The sequence below is a fragment of the Oryctolagus cuniculus genome, chromosome 12 (assembly GCF_964237555.1).
Source record: "Oryctolagus cuniculus chromosome 12, mOryCun1.1, whole genome shotgun sequence".
NCBI lineage: Eukaryota > Metazoa > Chordata > Mammalia > Lagomorpha > Leporidae > Oryctolagus > Oryctolagus cuniculus.
The window spans coordinates 54,234,466-54,254,390 of NC_091443.1; the positions used below are offsets into that span (position 1 = coordinate 54,234,466).

Here is a 19,925-nt window from a genome sequence, read left to right on the forward strand (position 1 = left end):
GACTTGGGCCATCTTCCACTTCTTTCCCAGGCCATAGCAGATAGCTGGATCAGAAGTGGAGCAGCTGGGACTTGAACTGGTGCCCACATGGGATGCCGGCACTGCAGGCGACGGCTTTACCTGCTATGCCACAACATTATATATAAATCACTTCTGAGTATATCCACGCTCACCTTTTGAAGGGAAGAGTATCAACAAAAGTGTGAACAAATTTTAAAGCTACCACAATAACTAAAAACCATGAAGCTGTTATCTAGAGTCCCAGATACTGAATAGAATTGGCTGACTATACTCCAAAGAGGAAAGTTGGACATATGGTGTAGTGATAACATCCTTGAGCCAGGAGATTTGGTTCACCTTTCTCTGGCATGATAATGACTGTAAAAGGACCACAAAAGGTCAAGGGTTATTATATTTGAGAACAGGCCATACCAAAAAGAAAAAAAAAAAGTGAGTTCAGTTTGATTCATATACAAGGCATTGTGTTAGCTCTACTAAGGATATACTCATTTACTGATAAGCATGAACCAGAGAGGTTGTTTTCCCATGATCAGCTAATAAATGTTAGAACTAGGGCTTCAACCCAATCCTTGCATGGCTGCCTTCCTGTGATGTGAAGCTCCATACATCATGTGCTTAACTGATTTATGTTACACTGACATTCGTTTGTTTTTAAAGATTTATTTATTTAGGGACCAATGCTGTGGCCTATTGGGTAAAGCCACCGCCTACATTGCTGGCTCCCACAAAGGCACTGGTTCAAGTTCCAGCTGCTCCACTTCTGATTCAGCTCTCTGCTATGGCCTGGGAAAGCAGTAAAAGATAACCCAAGTCCTTGGGCCCCTGCACCTGCGTGGGAGACTCAGAAGAAGCTCCTGGCTCTTGGCTTCAGATTGGCATGGCTCTGGCTGTTGTGGCTATCTGGGGGAGTGAACCATCAAATAGAAGAACTCTCTCTCTCTCTCTCTCTCTCTCTCTCTGCCTCTGCCTCTCTGTAACACTGCCTTTCAAAAAATAAATAAATCTTAAAAAAAGAAAAGAAATCTATCGTTGTCCTCTGACTCCTTGAGTACTCTGTCTTTAACCTTAGAAATGCATTCTTACGACTTTAGTACCCTAATTCGATTGCTTGTTCTACAGTGGCCCTTATCCACACCAGCCCACCAGAGCAGTGCCCAGTGCTGGCTTGAACAAGATCACCTCCCCTCTTCCTATCACATCAACCCTTCTGGGTCTCATTTGTCATATGATACCAACATAGATGCAATGTTTCTTTTTAAAAAAGGAAAGTACACCCAGTAATAATAGCACAGTGCCAAACTCACACAAAATCATTTATAGAATAAGGGCTATTTTGCTCTTTTTCTTGTCACTTCATAAAGGTGCTGAAAATTGCAATTTTTTGAGATTACTTTTATGCTCTGTGTGTAGGGCTGCACAATGAGTGTATAAACATATAATGCTAGGCACTAGCCTCATGGTACTGCTGGAGAGCTGACATTGTCGAACAGTGGGGCATCCCAGAGCCTCCTCAAATCCATATAAACATGTAATAGACAATTATGCTTGACTAAGCACTCATGTTTTCCTGTTTGATCTTTTTGCTTTGACTTCATGTCACCATGTTCCTCTTCCTGTAAATCGAATGTTTACCTAGTTTCTGAATCATAATTCTAATAAAGAACCAGCCCAACTGCTCCTAGAGGTATTATTTGCACAATCTGAATCACTTTCTGCAAACTAATTGGAGCCTAGTCTGCACATTTGAAGAGCAGAAAACGGTAGTCCTATGCGTAGTGTACAGGGTGAAGAGGCGTGAACATAAAAAAGCTACTATATCAAAGAATTACTGAAAATAGCAATAATTCGCCCCTTGGAGTCCCTTTCAATCCCACCAAGAATGAGTCTCCAGCAGATAACTTCATCACCTTGGGAAGGAGAAGGGATGAAGTCCAGCTCAGTTTGCTTTTCTTGGTGAGAGTGAACACATGAGGGGCTTGGGAGGAAAGTCCACATCAAGAGCCTGGTAAGCACTTGAAACTGAAGACACTACCTAGATTTAGCTACAAGCTGAGCTGGGTGGGTGTCTGTGCCCTTGGGCCAAATGGGGGGGGGGCAGGAGGGGTGAGTGTTATCCATATAAATAATTTGTTTTATAAATACATTACAAAATTAAGGGATACAAGTGAAGTATAGCAATTTATCAACAAAGATGTAGGATAATCCATAGAAAAAGAGACCTGGGGGCTGGCATTGTGGCATCGTGAGTTAAGGATCTGCCTAGACACTGGCATCCTATATGAGTGGCTGCCCCACTTCCACTCCAGCTCCCTCGTAATGCTGTTGGGAAAGCAGTGAAGATGGCCTAAGTCTTTGAATCCCTGCCATCCATGTGGGAGACCAGGATGGAGTACTAGTCTCCTGGACTTGGCTTGGTTCAGCCCAGGCCATTGTGGCCATTTGGGGAGTGAACCAGTGGATGGAAGATTCTCTCTCTCTATCTCTGTAACTCTGCCTTTCAAATAAATAAATACATCTTTTTTAAAAATGGCGAAAGTTTTGTGAATTCAGCAGAATTTGGGCTGCCATGAGTTAATTTTCTGTCCCTGGGAGGCAGGAAACCCCACAGAGGCTGTTTTTTCCTGCTTGAGCCACTAGGAGCCTGTAGAGTATTTTGTAACTTTCTTTCCGGTGATAGTCTCTATGGTCTGATAAGTCTGACTACTGGAATTTATCCAAACAGGTGACCCGGAGAGGGAGGTAGGAGACTCACTGGAACCCGTGTGGGAATCCTTAGGGAGAGAAGTGGTGGAAAACTGTGAGAGGAGGCAGCCATATATATCCACAAGTTAGAGAATGTAGGCTTTGCTCCCTGGCTAATGCTAGTCTCTTGAGGGTTGACCCTGTGACTCCTTCAGCTTTGGTTAACAAGAAGTCAGACTTGAAGCGCTTTCACATTCCATTGCCATTCCTAATGCCCTTGGTTTACCTGTCAGACAAATTCCTAATAGCACTGATTTTCTCTGCAAATCTGTTCTTTCCTCCCCTCCTCCCCTACTCCTATGCTCTCTTGCCGTGGACAATCTTGTTTCTTCAGGGAGGGGTTCTCCACCAGGAAGAGTAGAAATTTGCCTTGGTCATGTCAACACCTCCTGTCACTCCTCCACCCATGTCTAAATGTCAGAGCAGCCCACGTGTGCAGACACACTTCCTGCCTAACAGCATGGCTCCCAATAGGTCACTGCCTGGAGCGCTGAATCAGAGGTGGAAAGGCAAATACTGAATGCAGGAAGTCTGGGAGGATATGAGACAATATATTCAAGTGATTGCCCGCCAGCAAGAATAGGAAAGAAAAGGACATTATGGAATAAATGAAGGGGGAAAATGGGCAATTAAAAGTCAGCTCAAAGTAAACCAGACTCTTTCTTCCCTCCAGTCTCCCAAGCATGTGTGTCCTTGACTCTTGGGGACTTTTACGGTCTAGGAAGGTGAGGCAGAGAAAAGCCTTAGAGGGGAGGAGATCTCAAAATCAAATCCCACAGCGAATTCTGATAGCCACTTTCACAGATGTCCCCCTGCCCCATGCATGTCCAAGTACACTTTCAAAAAATAACTACAGACCCTGAATTACTTCTCTTTTCTTTTTTGCCAATATTTATTTATTTATTTTAAAGGTAGAGTGACAGAGAGAGAGAGAGAGAGAGAGAGAGAGAGAGAGAGAACTTCCATCCTCTGATTCCCTCCCTCAAAAGCCCACAACAGCTGGGGCTGGGCCAGGCCCAAACCAGGAGCCAGGAGCTCCACTTGAGGCTCCGAAGTACTTGAGCTGTCATCTGCTGCCTCCCGGGACGCCCATTCACAGGCAGCTGGATCGGAAGCAGAGACAGGACTCAAAGCCAGGCACTTCCATATAGGATGTCAGCATCCCAAGCTGTATCCTAACTGCTGAACCACATGGCAGCTCCTGCTACTCCTGGAGCTATTCGAATTTAGAGGAAACAGGGTGATGGAAGCCACCTGTACCCTCTGTTTATTCAGCCCCATGGCTTTTCCCCTCCTTGAACAGATTCAATATTTTCTCTGCTGAGATGATTCTCTCACCAACATCCTTGTTCTCCAGATAAACAGAGAGGGAAAGACGCGGAATGCAAATAGGAATTCCCCTCCAACCTACTGATTCCACATCCCGCTGAGCTTCTGATGTAGGCACGATTCTACTTTTTAGACCTAATCTGGGACTCCTCCCTCAACCCCCACCTCACTCTCCTGACCCATACTCCCTCCCGAACCCCCGCGGGAGACTCTGAATGAAGGACCAATATCTGTCTACCTGGCACGGCACAAGTGACCAGTATTGACTGAACAGATCTCTGAAAGGCTTAGAGAAAGGTCAGGCGGGGTCTCAAAAGAAAAGGAAGAGGAAGAGGAGAACCAAGGGGAGAAAGGGGTTGGGGGAAGAAACAGAGGAAAGGGGGCAGGCAGGACAGGGAAGTCAAGGAGACTGCGAGAAAAAGAAGGAACGAGAAGGTGAAGAGCGGGGGAGAAAGCTCTCTGTCCCAGCGCGTGTTCTATCTTGGTCCGCGCCCCACAGCACATTATCAGCAGACTCCCCAACCTGGGCCTTGCAGTTTTTCCAGGCTCAGAGAAAGAAAACCTGATCCACATGGTTATCCAGACGCACTCAGGCATAGAGTCAGTGTGACCGAACACACGGAGGAGAAGTGCAATTGCGCAAAGCAGAGATGTCTTCTGTGGTTGCCATGGAAGCTCAGGGTGGGCAGCAGGAAAGGCCTTGTGGACTCTTCCAGACCACACCCAAAGGCAAACTCAGGCCAGAGGGCGGGCTGATGACCAAGACTGGGTGGGACCAGGGCAGCTCTTTGTGCATCCCTTCCCCAGACAGGCAATAGGCAGGGAGAGAGACAGAGAACCTAGTGAAACCAGGCCCATCGCCCTCCTCTGCCACCTCTAATCCCTGGAAGAAAATACAAGCTGGGTGACTCTAAGGCAAAGAAGAGTTATATTTTCAGGAGAGAATGATAAGATGTAGTGCATCCTCTCTTCCCAGAACCTACTCTGCAGAATCTGTAAGAGGAGGAGAGCTACGTGAGAGAGGAATTGGAAGGGGAAGAAGGGGAGACGGCCAAGAGAGAGGAGCGATGAGCTGCTCATTGTCCGGATGCTATCTGGATCTTCTGGTCATTGCAGGTTATAAAAATGTGCTTTTCCAGAACAAAAGTGTGATAATTGCAGTGAGGGGTAAGTTGGCCTGGTTTGGATAACTTGCAGAATGTCAAATCAAAAGGCCGGGGGCTTTTGTGACATTTGCCCTTCATGAACTCACAGGCAACAGCAGGACTGCTACAGACAGCTTTGACCGTTTTTGGTTCCTCGTGGATGAAGATGTACTGTGTTATGCAGCTGCGATTGCTCTCCTTCACCTTCTCTGCCATCAGGGTGTTGCATTCCCTGTAGAGCAAGTCAAACCGCAGATACTCTTTATTGCCCCGAGAAGGGGTCCCCGCTCTGGGCACCTTGTTTCCTGCAACCTCATCTTCGCCGAGGATGCTGTCTTCTTGCCAGCCAGACTGCTCTACTTCATTGTTGCTAAGCACAGGGGTTTCTGTGGTTCGGGCGCTCTTTGCCTTCTCAATGGCCTCAGCTCTGTCCTGAAAGTCACCGGACCAAAACTCTTCCAGCGACTGGCTGCTGTCCTCCAGGACGGCTGCGGCCATGCGAAGACCCAGCCCCAGGCCCATCCCCAGGCCCAGAAGCAGCAGCAGTAGCATGAAGAAGATCTGTGCCAGAGTCAGCTTCATTTTGGCTGGAAGGGGAGAGGGAGATGGAAGTGTATGACTTTAAGAGGAAAACTGATTGCAGTAGAGCCCATAGTCTACCTAAACCCCACAGCGTAGTCCCGGAGGCTCTCCTGCCTTGGGAGTTCCTCCGCCCTTCTCCCATTTTTTCCCTGTTTCTCTTATTCCTTCCTATCACATCCCTTGCTTGCTGTGCAGTGAGGTGTGGCTCCTAAAGATGGGAGATAAGGCCAGGAGAAGCAGTTATTAAATTGTGTTAAATATGGGGAATTACTGAGCAGAGTTGATTCTAATGCCTAAACAGAAATTCTTTCCAAGGGGGTGAGCCGTGTGGACAGCTGGTTAAGCTGCCACTTAAGACACCTGTATCCCATAGCAGAATGAATGATTTGAGTCTCAGCTACTTTGTGTTTTTTTTTTTTTTTTTTTTTTTTTTTTTTTTTTTAAGATTCATTTATTTGAAAGGCAGAGTTACAGAAAGAGAAAGGAAGAGACAGAGATCTTCCATCCACTGATTCACGTTCCAAATGGCTGCAGTGGCCAGTAGCCAGGAGCGAGGAGCCGGGAACTCCACCCAGGTGTCCCATGTGGGTGGCAAGGGCCCAAGCACTTGGACCATCTTCTGTTGCCTTCCCAGGTGCATTAGGAAGAAACTGGATTGAAAGTGGAGCAGCTGGGACTTGAATCTGCATTCATACAGGATGCTGGGTCACAGACAGTGGCTTAATCTGCTGTGCCTGATCCAGCTCCCTGCGAATGCATGTGGGAGGCAACAGGCGATGGCTCAAGTGCTTGGGTCTCTACCATCCAAGTGGGAGACCTGGATGGAGCTTGTGGCTCCTGGCTTCTGGCTCCTTATTTTAAATTGCCCTAACCCTGGCTGTTGGGAAATGAACCAACATAGGGAACACCTCTCTCTCTCTCTCTCTCTCTCTTCCTCCCACACCCCCGCCCTGTCATTCTGTGCTTCAAATAAACAAACAAATAAAAAAAAATTTTTTTTAAAAGAGACTATTTCCAAATAATCAAATAGAATTGATGAGAAGGCAAGTGAGCACAGAGAAATTCTTGTAGAAAGTCTTATTCTCAGAAAAGGACTAGAATTACCAACTGGAGGCCATCTCTCTATTTTTTTTACTCTCTCTATTTTTATGCCAAATTTACATTTGCTCATTCAAGTGTCAGTTACTCTCTACCTCTAAGAAATTCTTTTGAAGAACTGAAAAAGCAGGAGCCAGCTTTGTGACCCAGCAGGTAAAAGCTGCTGCCTGAGAAGCTGACATCCCATACAGGCGCTGGTTCATGTCTCAGTTACTCCACTTCTGATCCAGCTCCCTGCTAGTAACTTGGAAAAAGTAGCAGAGGACAGCCCAAGTGCTTGGATCCCTGCTACCCATGTGAGACCTGGATGAAACTTGTGGCTCCTGGCTTCAGCCTGGTACAGCCCAGTTGTTGATATTTGAGGAGTGAACCAACAGAAAGATCTCTCTCTCTCTTTTAAATAAAATAAAAATAAGGTTTTAAGACAATAAATCAGTAACAAAAAGACTTTAAGGGACCAGCACTGTGGCGTAGTAGGTTAAGCCTTTGCGTACAGCGTTGGCATCCCACACGATTGCTGGTTCAAGTCCCAGCTGCTCCTCTTCTGATCCAGCTCTCTGCTAATGGCCTGGGAAAGCAGCAGAAGCTGGCCCAAGCACTTGGGTCCCTGCACCTGTGTGGGAGACTTGGAAGAAGCTCCTGGCTCCTGGCTTCAGATCAGCGCATCTCCGGCCATTGCGGCCATCTGGGGAGTGAACCAGTGGATGGAGAACCTTTCTGTATCTCCCTCTCTTTCTTTGTAACTCTTCCTTTCAAATAAATTTTTTTAAGATTAATTTTTTATTTACTTGAAAGACAGAATTACAGAGAGAGACAGAGAGAGAGGTCCTCCATCCGCTGGTTCATTCCCCAGATGGCCGCAATGGCCGGAGCTGCACCTTTCTAAAGCCAGGAGCCAGGAGCTTCTTCTAGGTCTCCCACATGGGTGCAGGGGCCCAAAGACTTGGGCCATCCTCTACTGCTATTCCAGGCCATAGCAGAGAGCTGGATTGGAAGAGGAGCAGCTGGGATTAGAACCAGCACCCATATGGGATGCCAGCGCTTCAGGCCAGGGTGTTAGCCCGCTGCACCACAGCGCCGGCCCCTCAAATAAATTTTTAAAAATGTTTTTAGAAATAAAGAATACTCAGAAATTCCTTGTATTGTTATTATAAATTTTCTACAGACTTAAAGATATTAATTTTTTTTTTAATTTTGAAAGAGAACCTCCCATTGGTTCCTGTGGCACTCGACACTGCTGACTTACCTACACACCTACGTATCCTCAGAGATTCTTGTGCACACCTGTTCCCCAAGTTCTTCCCTCCCAGGTTTTCCTCTCTGTTAGCAATGCCCTGGACGCTGGTGTGCAGAAGGTGGTCATCTCCTAGTGGTCCGTGTGCTCTTAAACACTCACTTCTAAAGCCCACTCCCCCTCAGCTCTTACTCAGCGCTGAACAAACGCACTCAGCCAACTCCCCAGTTCTACTCCCACAACTGTTTTGAAGTAAGGCTATTTAGGCAATGAGAAAAATGTAGACAGCCAAGACAGGAAATGTCTCCAGCCAGGTAAACTGCAGTTTTATTTCTTGGGTCAGTCGCTCCACTCCTGAGTTACACCCACCACCCTGTGGTTAACAGCAGGTGGACCTTGTGCATGGCTTTCGAACCCAGTCATGTTCTTAAATTGCCCATGCGTACTCCTTTAAGCCTTTCCATCATTCCTGGAATGTCGAGACTGTAGCTTTTCTTTGGGTTGCCTCTCTAATACGGCTATTCTGCTTTCCACATTTGACAACTGTCATGACACCATTTGAAGATTTGGAGTAGCTCAGTCATCGTGAATCTTCATATAATTTTACTTTTTCCATCCCTCCACTCTCCACTTCCCAGCCAGTGCCCACCTTCCTGTAAGAAGACCCAGATTTTGCAAATAGTGATCATTTAGCCCCAGGAAGAGACTGCCCAAAGCAGCACTCCCATTGTCAGTCCCTATGGCCTGGGTGATAAAACCAGCAGGGTTTCAATGTTGATTCTAAGGTTCACTTCTTTAGTCACAGCTGACATCCTGAGACAATATTTTTAAAAGTACTCATGAGGCGCTGGCACTATGATGTAGCGGGTAAAGCTGTCACCTGCAGTGCTGGTATCTCAAATGGGTGCCGGTTCAAGTCCTAGCAGCTCCATTTCCAATCCAGCTCTCTGCTATGGCCTGGGAAAGCAGCAGCAGATGGCCCAAGTCCCTGGGCCCCTGCACCCTCATGGGAGACCCAGAAGAAGCTCCTGGCTCTTGGCTTTGGATTGGTGCAGCTCCAGTCATTGCAGCCAACTGGGGAGTGAACCAGCGGATGGAAGACCTTTCTTTCTCTGCCTCTCCTTCTCTCTCCATGTAACTCTTTCAAATAAATAAATAAATCTTTAAAAAAAAAAAAAAAAGTACTTGTGATAGGGTCAGAGCACTATAAAAATCCTCTCCAAACATAAACAAGGTCATTTAGGAGGTCATTTCCCTTGCTCACTCAGGAAGGAGTTTTTGAATGATGGTCTGAGAGCTACTCCTGTGTCCTACAAAGTCTTTCATGCTGACTTTTTGTAGTGCTGATGTTTACAATTGAAAATAATAGGGGCCGGCACTATGGTGCAGCGGTTAAAGCCCTGGCCTGCAGCACCGGCATCCCATATGTCCGGGCTGCTCCTCTTCCAATCCAGCTCCCTGCCAATGTACCTGGGAAAGCAGTAGAAGATGACCCAAGTCTTTGGACTCCTGCATCCACGTGGGAGACCCAGAAGAAGCTCCTGGCTCCTGGTTTTGAACTGACTCAGCTCTGGCCCTTGCAGCCATTTGGGGAGTGAATCATTGGGTGAAAGACCTCTCTCTCTCTCTCTATGTCTCTGTCTCTCTCTATAACTCTGTCTTTCAAATATAGAAATAAATAAATCTTAAAAAAAACTGTTGACTTCTAAGTAAGTAAAATTTATTTTAGATAGATAGTAGGTAAATAACAGAGAGAGAGAGAGAGGTTAGGAAGTTGACAATCCATCTAAAATTTAGATTCTAAGTATATATGCTACTTCTCATTATAAATAAATATAAAATATGGACTTCCACTTTGGCTCAAAATGGCATTTTACCTAAAACTCCTGGAAAAATAAATTACCTGAAACAACAGATTTTCAAGACATCAGACAATGTAGAACAATGATCAATGAGAGATGAGAAGCAAACAAGATGAGATCTATGAATCCCTGAGCTTATTTCATGAAGATAGCTTTAAGAATGTGGTACAGAAAGTCTGTCAGTCTCCCTGAGTTCAGGAGATGAAACTGGGCACACAAGGAGCCCAAGGTCACTAGACTTCACATGGCCACCTACTGGAGGGGACAATACACATCTATCAGATGGCTGAAATAAAAAATAGTGAAAATACCAAATGCTGGCAAGGATGCAGAAAAGCAGAGTCTCTCAATACATTACTACCATGGCAACATAAAACATCACAGCCACTCTGGAAAATTGTTTGGTGGATCTTTAAAATACTAAATTTTTACTTATCACACAACCTGGCAATCAACTATACTCTTGGGCATTTAACTCGGAAAAGTAAAAATCTAAGTTCACATGAAAACTTGTACCTGGATAAAATTCATAATAGTTGAATACTGTAAACAACCCAAATGTTCTTCAGAAGGTAAAGGGTTAAACAAGCTGTGGTACATTAATGTGCCATGGAACACTACTCAGCGATAAAAGGGAATGAGCTACTGATACACACAACAATCTGCATGGGTTTCAAAGCATTATGGTGAGGAAAAATATGTATATATTGACCATGTATATCATGTCCATTTACATGACATGGGAAAGAGATTAGTGGCAGCCGGATGCTTTTTTGGTGGAAGTAGGTGTGCCTATAAAGAGGTATTATAAGACAGATAGGGGTGGTGATGGAATAGTTCTATATTTTATTTGCAGAAATGGTCACATGTGTCAACACATGTAATAAAATGACTTAGAGCTTATATACACCTATTATGCTAATGTCAGCTTCTTAATTTTGATATTATGCTATAGTTAGGGAAAATGTTGCCACTGGAGGAAACTTGGTGAAGGGTACGTGACACTGCTGTGTATTATCTTTGCAACTTCTGATGAATATAGAATTATTTTTAAATAAAAATTTAAACTATGAATGCTAGGGTGGGTATTGTGGCACAGTAGGTTAAGCTGATGCTTGGGAAGCCTGCGTCCCATACCAGAGTGCAAGACTGAGTGCTGGTTCTTCTGCTTCCAATGCAGTTTCCTGATAATGTATCCTAGGAGGCAGCAGACACTGGCTCAAGTGCCTGGGCCACTGCCACCCGTGTGGAAGACATGGAAGGACTATCAGGGCTGCATCGGGCATTTGGTGATGGACGATCTCGCCCTCTCTCCCTTTCAGGTACATGAAAATAAACAAATAACCATTTTGAAAAAACAGAAGGATAAATGCTCATTGTAGAAACTTTACATAATAGAGAGACACATATATATGCATACAAGACTTTGCAATCTTTTCTCATCTTACCCAGCCCCATCCATGTTGAGCTAAAAGTGCAAGTTGAGATGTCAAGTGACAGTTGAATATAGGGTTCTCGGGTTCTAGAATTCAGAATAGTCTGGAATAGAGACAAATTTGGGAGATATCAACATATAACTAGGTATCTAAAATAATGAGACTAGATGAGAGTGAGTGTGGAAAGAATTTTTTAAAATTTTATTTTGTGTGTCTTTAAGGTGGAAAAATAATACCTTATTTGTTGATAGTTAATACCCAGTAAGATAAAAACTGATAATGCAGGAGAGAAAAGAGAGACGTGCTGGGGCAATGACTTTGAGTGCTTAGACTCTAAGAAGGGATTACTTGGGTTTCTATGTAAGTGTGTTATAACATCTATCATTTATGAATTACACTTCAGGATAGTGAAGGGGCACACATGTTTACCTTGAAAGGTTATATCTGGTTTTGTGATTAAAAACCACTGGTTTGAAAAAAATCAGTAATGGTCAGGAGTCTTTCTACACTGCACACTTGTGAGTTTCTTCATTTTGCAGGTGCACCTGCTACTGCCTGGTGAAGTTGAATCTAGCTCAGTCTTGGGCTGGAGGCTATCTGCTTATAGGCAGTGTCTTGGGATGGAAGACAATTGAACAGTAGAAGAGAAAAAGGCCGGCGCCGTGGCTCACTAGGCTAATCCTCCGCCTTGCAGCGCTGGCACACCGGGTTCTAGTCCTGGTCGGGGCGCCGGATTCTGTCCTGGTTGCCCCTCTTCCAGGCCAGCTCTCTGCTGTGGCCAGGGAGTGCAGTGGAGGATGGCCCAAGTACTTGTGTACTGCACCCCATGGGAGACCAGGAGAAGCACCTGGCTCCTGCCTTCGGATCAGCGCAGTGCGCTGACCACAGCGCAACGGCCATGGTGGCCATTGGAGGGTGAACCAACGGCAAAGGAAGACCTTTCTCTCTGTCTCTCTCTCTCACTGTCCACTCTGCCTGTCAAAAAAAAAAAAAAAAAAAAAAAAAAGAGAAAGGATGCTGATCAATGTTTTTATAAGGAATGCAACTCAGCTGTGGATCTCAAATAAGTCACAATCTTTTCCTCCAGGATTTTTGTTATTCACCTGCCACCCCCCCCCACCCCCGACCAAGTTACACAAAAGTTCAAGGTGAGGAGGGGGACATTTTCCCAGAGACCAACCTGTTGTTTGAGATAACCCAGTTCTCAACATTGTTCTCCATTAGGATTCTAGAATGCTTGATTGTGGCCAAAGGTTAGAAAGAATGTACTCAGACCCACCAAACACAGAGTGACTTAGCCCATTAAAGACAGTCAGCAAATGTCTAGATGGTGAAAGCTTCCTTATGACACTGTGTGCTATTCTGAAGGTCATGCTTTGTCCAAGGGCGGCCAGTAAAGGCTGTAAGTAGAGACCAAAAGCTAACCTGTATTCCCCTAAACAAACTGGAGCAGAGTTGATTTCAGCCGGAGGGAAAGGCCTTTCTTCTAGTTCATGTAAAGGCACTGCTTAGTCTTTCTGGGAGCCTAAATAGATATCTTTACAGTTTGTTTCATTTTCATGTGTCCCTTGGAACTTCTCTGCCAGGCGAGAAGAAATAGAATCATTTCTCCCATTTTACAATAAAACTGGGAACTCAAGCTATTAAGTGACTTGTCTTAGGCCGCATAGATAGTGGGTGGCAGGACAGGAATGATCCCTGAACTGCTGACACCTGCTCTGTTCCTCCTCTTTTTTTTTTTTTTTTTTTTTTTTTTATTTATTTGACAGAGTTAGACAGTGAGAGAGACAGAGAGAAATGTCTTCCTTTCGTTGGTTCACCCCCACAAATGGCCGCTACAGCCGGAGCTACGCCGATCCAAAGCCAGGAGCCAGGTGCTTGTTCCTGGTCTCCCATATGGGTGCAGGGGCCCAAGCAATTGGACCATCCTCCATTGCCCTCCCGGGCCACAGCAGAGAGCTGGAGTGGAAGAGGAGCAGCCGGGACTAGAACCCGGTGCCCATATGGGATGCTGGCACCGCAGGCGGAGGATTAACCAAGTGAGCCACAGCACTGGCCCCCCTGCTCCTCCTCTTATACTATCTGCCTAGACCCTGACAAAAGAAGGAATCATTTTCCTATGGGTCTGGAGAACAACTGGATATTTCCAGTTATTACTAAGAATAACAATCCACATGTCTAAAATGAACTCACATAACCCTCTTACAATCCATACATCCCAGTCTTCCTAACATCGGCTAGCTCTTTCATTCTCACCACCTTTCATCCCCTGTATAATTACTGTGGTTCCTGATTTGTGTTTCCACCTGTTCAGGCCCTGCCTTGTCCTGGGTCCATTCAATGGCCCACATTCTGGGGGAGTTACTGCACTGTGTCTTGTTCTTTCTAACTGAGTGATTTTGATAGCTTCTGTAATCTTGGAGGAGTTTTGATTAGAAAAGATTTGAGCAATAAAACAGAGCACAATCACCCCACTCTTGGTGCCACAGGAACTTTCAGAACCGGTAATGTCTACAGGAGTTCCCCCAGACACATCTAACCCATGAATCTCTTGCCAAAAGCCCTCTGTGAGAAAAGATGCCAGCTCAGTGACAGTCTGGGTAGCATCCTCTGTAAAAATCATGCTTGGTGTATCATGGGTGTAAGTAATCTTCACTGCCTCCTTTCAAATAGGCTTAATCATTCAATGTCTTCAGAGGCATTTTGGCTAAAAATATTTTTGAAATGATTTTCTTATCTCATTTTGTATGCCAAAGGAACACCAAATTTCTTTGTAAGTTGCCTATTTTTATTATGAACCTTCATAATCCTTCACATGTGAAATTATCAGTAATAACAGTAACCATTTCCATTTGAAAGCTTTACCATCTACAGATACTTTTTGTTTTATTCTAATGTTTCCCTGAAGGTTATGCTATACACTACAGGCCGGAATTTGTGCATTTAGTAAAGAAGGAAAGTTTCAGACTTTCATGGAAAAGGAATTGTAACAGGTACTTTAAACTATTGACACCTTAAAGCGTATTTTGGATACACGCTTTTGAGTTCACAGCACATAAACAGCTCTCAGCCCAAACCACTGAAATGACAAAATTTCCAGAACACTTTTTGATCAAAAAGAAGACAGTTTCATGAAGGTATAAACTGGCCAGCGCTGCGGCTCAACAGGCTAATCCTCCACCTAGCGGCGCCAGCACACCAGGTTCTAGTCCTGGTCGGGGCGCCGGATTCTGTCCTTTTTGCCCCTCTTCCAGGCCAGCTCTCTGCTATGGCCAGGGAGTGCAGTGGAGGATGGCCCAAGTGCTTGGGCCCTGCACCCCATGGGAGACCAGGAGAAGCACCTGGCTCCTGCCTTCGGATCAGCGCAGTGCACCGGCCGCAGGGCCATTGGAGGGTGAACCAACAGCAAAGGAAGACCTTTCTCTCTGTCTCTCTCTCACTGTCCACTCTGCCTGTCAAAAAAAAAAAAAAAAAGATATGAACTCAAATGAAAGTATAAACTAGGGGCCAGCACTGTGGTATAGCAGGTGAGGCCACCACCTGCAGTGCCGGTATCCCATATGGACGCTGATTGGAGTCCTGGCTGTTCCACTTCCAATCCAGCTCTCTGCTGTGGTCTGGGAAAGCAGTAGAAGATGGCCCAAGTCCTTGGGCTCCTGCACCCGCATAGGAGACCCAGAAGAAGCTTCTGGCTCCTGGTTTCAGATTGGCGCAATTCCGGCTGTTGCAACCAGTTGGGGTGTGAACCAGCAGAGGGAAGACCTCTTTCTCTCTCTCTGCTTCTCCTTCTCTTCTCTGTGTGGCTTTCAAATAAATTAATTAAAAAAAAAAGAAACTATGAACTCAAATTCCAACAGAAGAACTAATTATATATAACTGAATGAAATATTAGAAAAAGCTATAGTTTATTTGTTTAGAATATTGTTTTGGCTGGTGCCATGGCTCACTTGGCTAATCCTCTGCCTGCGGCACCAGCACCCCAGGTTCTAGTTCCAGATGGGGCACTGGATTCTGTCCCAGTTGCTCCTCTTCCAGTCCAGCTCTCTGCTGTGGCCCGGGAGTGCAGTGGAAGATGGCCCAAGTGCTTGGGTGCTGCACTTGCATGGGAGACCAGGAGCAAGCACCTGGCTCCTGGCTTCGGATCAGCGCAGCATGCAGGCCATAGCGACCATTTAGGGGGTGAACCAACGAAAAAAGGAAGGCCTTTCTCTAAGAATATTGTTTTAAAGTTCTTGTTTAGTGTTACATAGTTTTAATATTCTAAACATATAAGGAATATTTTTCCTTTCTTCTTAAACTTTCTGTATATAATTCACACATTAGTAGATTCTACTTTAAATTTTTATTTATTTTTATTTGAAAGGCAGAATCACATACACACAGAAAGAGAGAGAGGGAGAGAGAGAGAATCTTCCATCCACTGGTTCACTCATCAGATGCAGCTTAACCTGCTGAGCCGCAACATCCACCCAGAGAATCGTGCTCATTTAATCAACCATGATGAGCCAATAACGCCTACTAAGTCCATTCAGAAAAACTCACCTGGGACATGGCTCATAGGGCCCCAGCCTTGCAGGAGGTGAGGAAGGTCATTTCCCGACAGGCCAAGAACTGGAAGAAAATGTGGAGATCTTGAGAAGAAAGAAATGCACTGAAATTTACGGGATGAAATCTGATGGAGTTTCTTGAGCTTTTTTTTTTTTTTTTTTTTTTTTTTTAATTCATGATAGCAAATAACAGAGACTTTAAAGCCTATTCCAGGTGGATGTTGGAGCAGCGTTAAACCTCCACACAGGAAGCCCACATCCCATATCTGGAGTGCCAGTTGGAGTTCTGGCTCCTTCGCTTCAAATGACCCTCCTGCTAGTGCACCCGGGAGAGGCAGCAGATGATGGCCCACATGCAGGAGTCCCTGCCACCCACATAGAAAACCCATGTGGAGTTCCAAGCTCCTGGTTTCCCTGGCCATTGTAGCCATTTAGAAAATGAACCAGTAAATGGAAGATCTCTGCCTCTCCCTCCCTGTCTGTCTCTTTGCCTTTCAAATAAATAAATAGATCTTTAAAAAAAATAAAAATAAACTCATAATCAGGTTAAAATATTTCAGAAAGAAGTAAATAAATGGAAATAATAAAATAGGGAAGTGAGATGAAACAAGATAGGCAAATGTTTATTAGTTTTGAAGTTGCATATAATGGGCACTTGGGGATAAATCATATTCTTCAATTTCAGTGCATGCTTGAAATTTTCCACAACAGAAAGAAGAAAGAGAAAGAAAGAAAGAAAGAAAGAAAGAAAGAAAGAAAGAAAGAAAGAAAGAAAGAAAGAAAGAAAGAAAGAGAGAGAGAAAGGAAGGAAGGAAGGAAAGAGAGAGAGAGAGAGAGAGAGAGAGAGAGAAACGAAAAGAAAGAAGGAAGGAGAGAAAGAAAAAAGGCCTTGAATGAGAAGGAAATTACACAAAGGAAGTCCGGGGGCTTAGTGAGGAAGGCAGTGATAGACCAGTGAATTCAGGCGCTTCTGCTTTGTTTTGAGTTTTTGCACCCAGGATAAACCACTCCCTGTCCCACCTCTGATTTCCTAAGAAGGGATTTGCAAAACCTTGGAGATTTCAAGGAAGAGTGAGCCAAGGGAGGGGCGTGTGCTAGTGGCAGTGTTTCACTCTGAGTGTTGGGAAATCAGCCCCGCCTCACGCACTGGCCCTTTAGCTGAGCCCTGGGCGGGGGGGGGGCCAGAGATTGCCATGAGTCAACGGGGATGGAATCCCTAAGAGCTGAGAAGGAGGCAGGAGGGGTGTGTCTGTGTGTGTGCAGGGGAATCTGTACAAGACACAAGAGAGACAACAGGAAAGTGAGAAGCACTGGGCCCTTACTTCTCATCCTCCGACCCACACAGTGACTGACTCTGGAGGGAATCTGGAGCCAGGGGGTCAGCCCTGCCCTGGGAAAGAGGAAGCAGGAGAGAGAATGGACACTGCTCCTTTGGACTACAAGAGCTCTGTTCATCTTCCAGTCTGCATTGTTGCACACAGTAACCATAAGCTTAAAAACCACCTGATGACATAAGATTCTTGAGATTTCTCCCTCATCATACACCAGAAAACCTCTCTCCTACAAATTGGTCACACTATGTAAGATTTTATCACTTGATATATATTCCTTCCTCTTCTTTAGCCACTTTTTCCCTTTTTAGAAGTTATTATTCATTCATTCATTCATTCATTTGAGAGGCAGACAGAGAGAGAGAGAGGGAGAACTCCCATCTGTTGGTTTACTGCCCAAATGCCCAGGACTGTGCCAGAAAGAACAGAGCCTAGACTCAAGCCCAGGTTCCATGATATGGGATATAGGTGTCTTGATTGATGCACCAAACACAATAACCCCCTTGTTTTAACTTTTAAAAATGTAATTGTGCTTAACATGTTTTATAGTGCTTGTAGGCAATATCAATTTAGGATAATTTCATATAATGGGATCATTGCCCCTGAGAGATGAAGAGAGATAATAGCTACCATTTATAAAGCAGTGATTAATTGTGTTATGCATTTTACCTACGTTATCTTGTCTAGTCATAACACTGTAGGGTAAATGATGCTCTATCTTCAGTCTGTAAATGTGGAAATAGAGCACTAAGAACCTCATGAAAAATCCCAAAATCACACTACTGGTAGGTAAATGACACAGTCAGCATTTGAACTCAATTATATCTGACTCAAAATCTGTATTTTTGGAAGTTCCAGTGCAGACAGAAAAGTGATATGAAGATAGACTGTCGGGGAACTCATCAATGAGAGTCTCTGAGTATTATGCTATGGTATACAATGATTCCTGACACTAACAGTGAGAAGGAAAGAATACTGACAAAGAAATGTGTAGGGGCTGGTGCTGTGGTACAGCGGGTAAAGCCACCGCCTGCAGTGCCAGCATCCCATAAGGGTATTGTTCAAGACCCGGCTGCTCCACTTCTGATCCAGCTCTCTGCTATGGCCTGAGAAAACAGTAGAAGATGGCCCACATGTTTGGATCCCTACACTGGCGTGGAAGGCCTGGAGGAAGCTCCTGGCTTTGGATTGGCCCAGCTCCGGTCATTGTAGCCATTTAGGAAGTGAACCAGAGGATTAAAGATCTCTCTCTTTCTGCCTCTGCCTCTCAGTAACTCTGCCTTTCAAATAAATAAATAAATATTAAAAAGAAGAAGAAGAAGTGTGTGTATGAAAGAGTGTGTGTATCTGCTAGAGTGGAAGATGACCATTTCTGATATTATTGGCAGGTAATAATAACACAATTCTTTTATAATGACTACAAAAACTGAAATAGTGGACTTCATAGAGAAAGATCCAAACAACTGTCACTATGTGGTACTTCAACTTGACATAGTGGCTAAACGAGTTTTAGTGGAATTACATTTAATCCAATTGGCAGAAAGCCTCTGAAGTCAAGAGATATACCAGCTAAACTGGTAGGCTCCAATGTTTAATCACCAAGGACCCTTTTTGCTATTCCTAGTCCCCCCCCCCCCTCCCGGTGGGTCCTGGGTCTGTAAACTATGTTTGTAGGTTCTATTCTTTTTCTTGATAAGTCAGAGATGAGATGACACAGGCATTCAGAAAGGCCACATGGCCACCCAGGAAGGGAATTCAGAGGTGCAAGCAGCACAGTTTCCCAGGTCACATCGGGTCTGATCCTCAACTCACAGGTCTAAACTTGATTTTGTCTGTGCACCCAGAGTTCTTCAGCTTCATGGTATTAATCCACACCCACCAATGGTCAAATAAAACTATGAACAAAAGCTACACTGAAAAATGCACAGAGAAAAACAAACCTACCCCACACATTCTCTCGCTGACTCAAGTGGGAGACCGAACCATGAAAAGATGTTTGCTTGGTGAGCAGAAGTAGCAAGTATAGTCTTGTGGCTCATTCAGGCCAGGATGAGGTTGGCAAAACATTCCTGACTTGGAATTAAGAACAGAGCCATTGTCTTACTCCTCAGCAGTGGTGGCTTAGTAAGAAGCAATTTCCATAATTTAGAATTTCCCTTTCTAATCTTTAAACTCTAGGATCCCTTTTCTAAAATGCACTAGCATGCTTATTGGCTTGCATTCTCTTTTTTAATCTTCTATTTATTTATTTTTCATTTTATTCGAAAGAGAGAGAGAGAGAGAGAGAGAGAGAGAGGAAGAGAGGTCTCTTCCATCTGCTGACTCACTCACCAAATGCCCACAAAGAGCAAGATCAAACCCAGGGCCAAGAACCAATTCTGAGTCCCCCACATTGGTAGCAGGAACCTAACTACTTGAGCCTGCACCTGCTGCCTCCAAGAGTACGCATTAGCAGGAAGCTGGACTCAAGTGGAGCTGGTGCTCAAGCACAGGCACTCAGATATGGGATGCAGGTGTCCCAAGTGGTATCTTCACCACTGAGCCAAACGCCTGCCCTGGTTTGTATTCTTTTATATTCCTCCTTGTTCCAAGGTAAGA

At 44.8% G+C, this 19,925-nt stretch overlaps 1 protein-coding gene across 5 annotated transcripts; it reads right to left on the reverse strand.

Moving 5' to 3' along the window:
• Nucleotides 1–3,636: 3,636 nt before the first annotated feature.
• RNASE10 (ribonuclease A family member 10 (inactive)) lies at nt 3,637–19,411 on the reverse strand. 5 transcript variants are annotated; one of them, XM_051822599.2, is made up of 4 exons: nt 19,272–19,398; nt 15,992–16,060; nt 11,462–11,552; nt 3,637–5,824 (listed from the first exon to the last, which is right to left on the reverse strand). In XM_051822599.2, exons 2-4 carry the CDS (start codon nt 15,998–16,000, stop codon nt 5,169–5,171), a joined length of 756 nt encoding a protein of 251 aa, XP_051678559.1. In that variant the 5' UTR covers nt 16,001–16,060; nt 19,272–19,398; the 3' UTR covers nt 3,637–5,168. The 5 variants fall into 5 exon arrangements, with proteins under 5 accessions (XP_051678559.1, XP_069910047.1, XP_069910048.1 ...); XM_070053946.1 differs by lacking the exon at nt 11,462–11,552 and having other exon boundaries at nt 19,272–19,411; XM_070053947.1 differs by lacking the exons at nt 15,992–16,060; nt 19,272–19,398 and adding an exon at nt 12,630–12,692.
• Between the last annotated feature and the right edge of the window lie 514 nt (nt 19,412–19,925).

Bases quoted from the DNA above. Each gene is read 5' to 3' on its own strand.
- RNASE10 (XM_070053945.1), bottom strand. From the start codon at position 16,427: ATGGCTACAATGGCCAGGGAAACCAGGAGCTTGGAACTCCACATGGGT. The intron at 5,825-15,991 runs GTGAGTTTTTCT...CTCCCCTTCCAG, and splicing joins CCCTATGAGCCATGTCCCAG to CCAAAATGAAGCTGACTCTG.